General features: G+C 55.4%; 1 protein-coding gene across 1 annotated transcript in view; it reads right to left on the reverse strand.

Annotated features, from left to right (window-relative positions):
* The window catches only part of WSCD2 (WSC domain containing 2), a gene marked incomplete at its 5' end in the record, with an annotated part of 6,706 nt that overhangs the window by 3,254 nt on the left and 2,681 nt on the right, over window positions 1-771 (reverse strand). Inside the window, 2 exons of the mRNA XM_010085614.1 lie at window positions 1-167; window positions 591-636. The exon at window positions 1-167 is cut by the window's left edge and continues 76 nt beyond it. Of these exons, the coding sequence (XP_010083916.1) occupies window positions 1-167; window positions 591-636 (213 nt within the window). The remainder of the gene's footprint in view (window positions 168-590; window positions 637-771) is intronic.

Here is a 771-nt window from a genome sequence, read left to right on the forward strand (position 1 = left end):
GATGTGCCCCCCGTATTTGCGGTTGAACTCCGCCATCAGAGCCTTGTAGGGGTTGCGGATGAGCAGGATGGCCGAGTCGAAGGACTCGATCTCCTTCTGGCCACTTTCGTGGGTTTTGATGCAAATCGTCCTCCCGCTTCGCCAGTGGTCCCTCTCGCCCTTGAACCCTGCCGGGACAGAGCGAGCGGACACCGGTGTTCAGAAAAATAATAAAACGAGGTGGGGAATGGGAACGATGGGGGGATAGCAGGTGGCAAAATCCAGTTGGATAGAAGAACTTGAAGCAGAATTTGCATCCCTCTCCCAGATGTCGTGGTTTGCGGGCACAGGGACGGAGCGGGGCTGCCTCTCCCCGTGCTCGGCTTTTCTCAGGGAGATGGTCTGGGACAGCCTGAGATTGCACAGCCCGGCTTTCCCCCGGCACGCCAGCACCAAATAACTGCTTATGGCATTGACCTACCTTGTGCTTGTATCGGGGGCTCAAGAATATTTTTATTTATATTTCTATTTTATTTTTATATTTTTACAGCTACAATCTCCCTGACAACAGGGTTCAAACCCTCCCATTAAATTAAGGAAAAAAACCAAACCCATGCTCATGGGGTTGCGGATGAGCCCAGGGGCTGCAGTGACACCCTGGGGGGGACCAGAGAGGGGACCGCCACCCCCCAGTCTCCCCTGCACGGAGCATCAGGGCTGAGCCCAGCATCACTCCCAGCCCCTTTGCACCCCTGGAGCCCCCAAAGCACAACCCAACTACCCAGGAACGGC

This window comes from Pterocles gutturalis, unplaced genomic scaffold, assembly GCF_000699245.1.
Source record: "Pterocles gutturalis isolate BGI_N339 unplaced genomic scaffold, ASM69924v1 scaffold15400, whole genome shotgun sequence".
Taxonomy (NCBI): Eukaryota; Metazoa; Chordata; class Aves; order Pterocliformes; family Pteroclidae; genus Pterocles; species Pterocles gutturalis.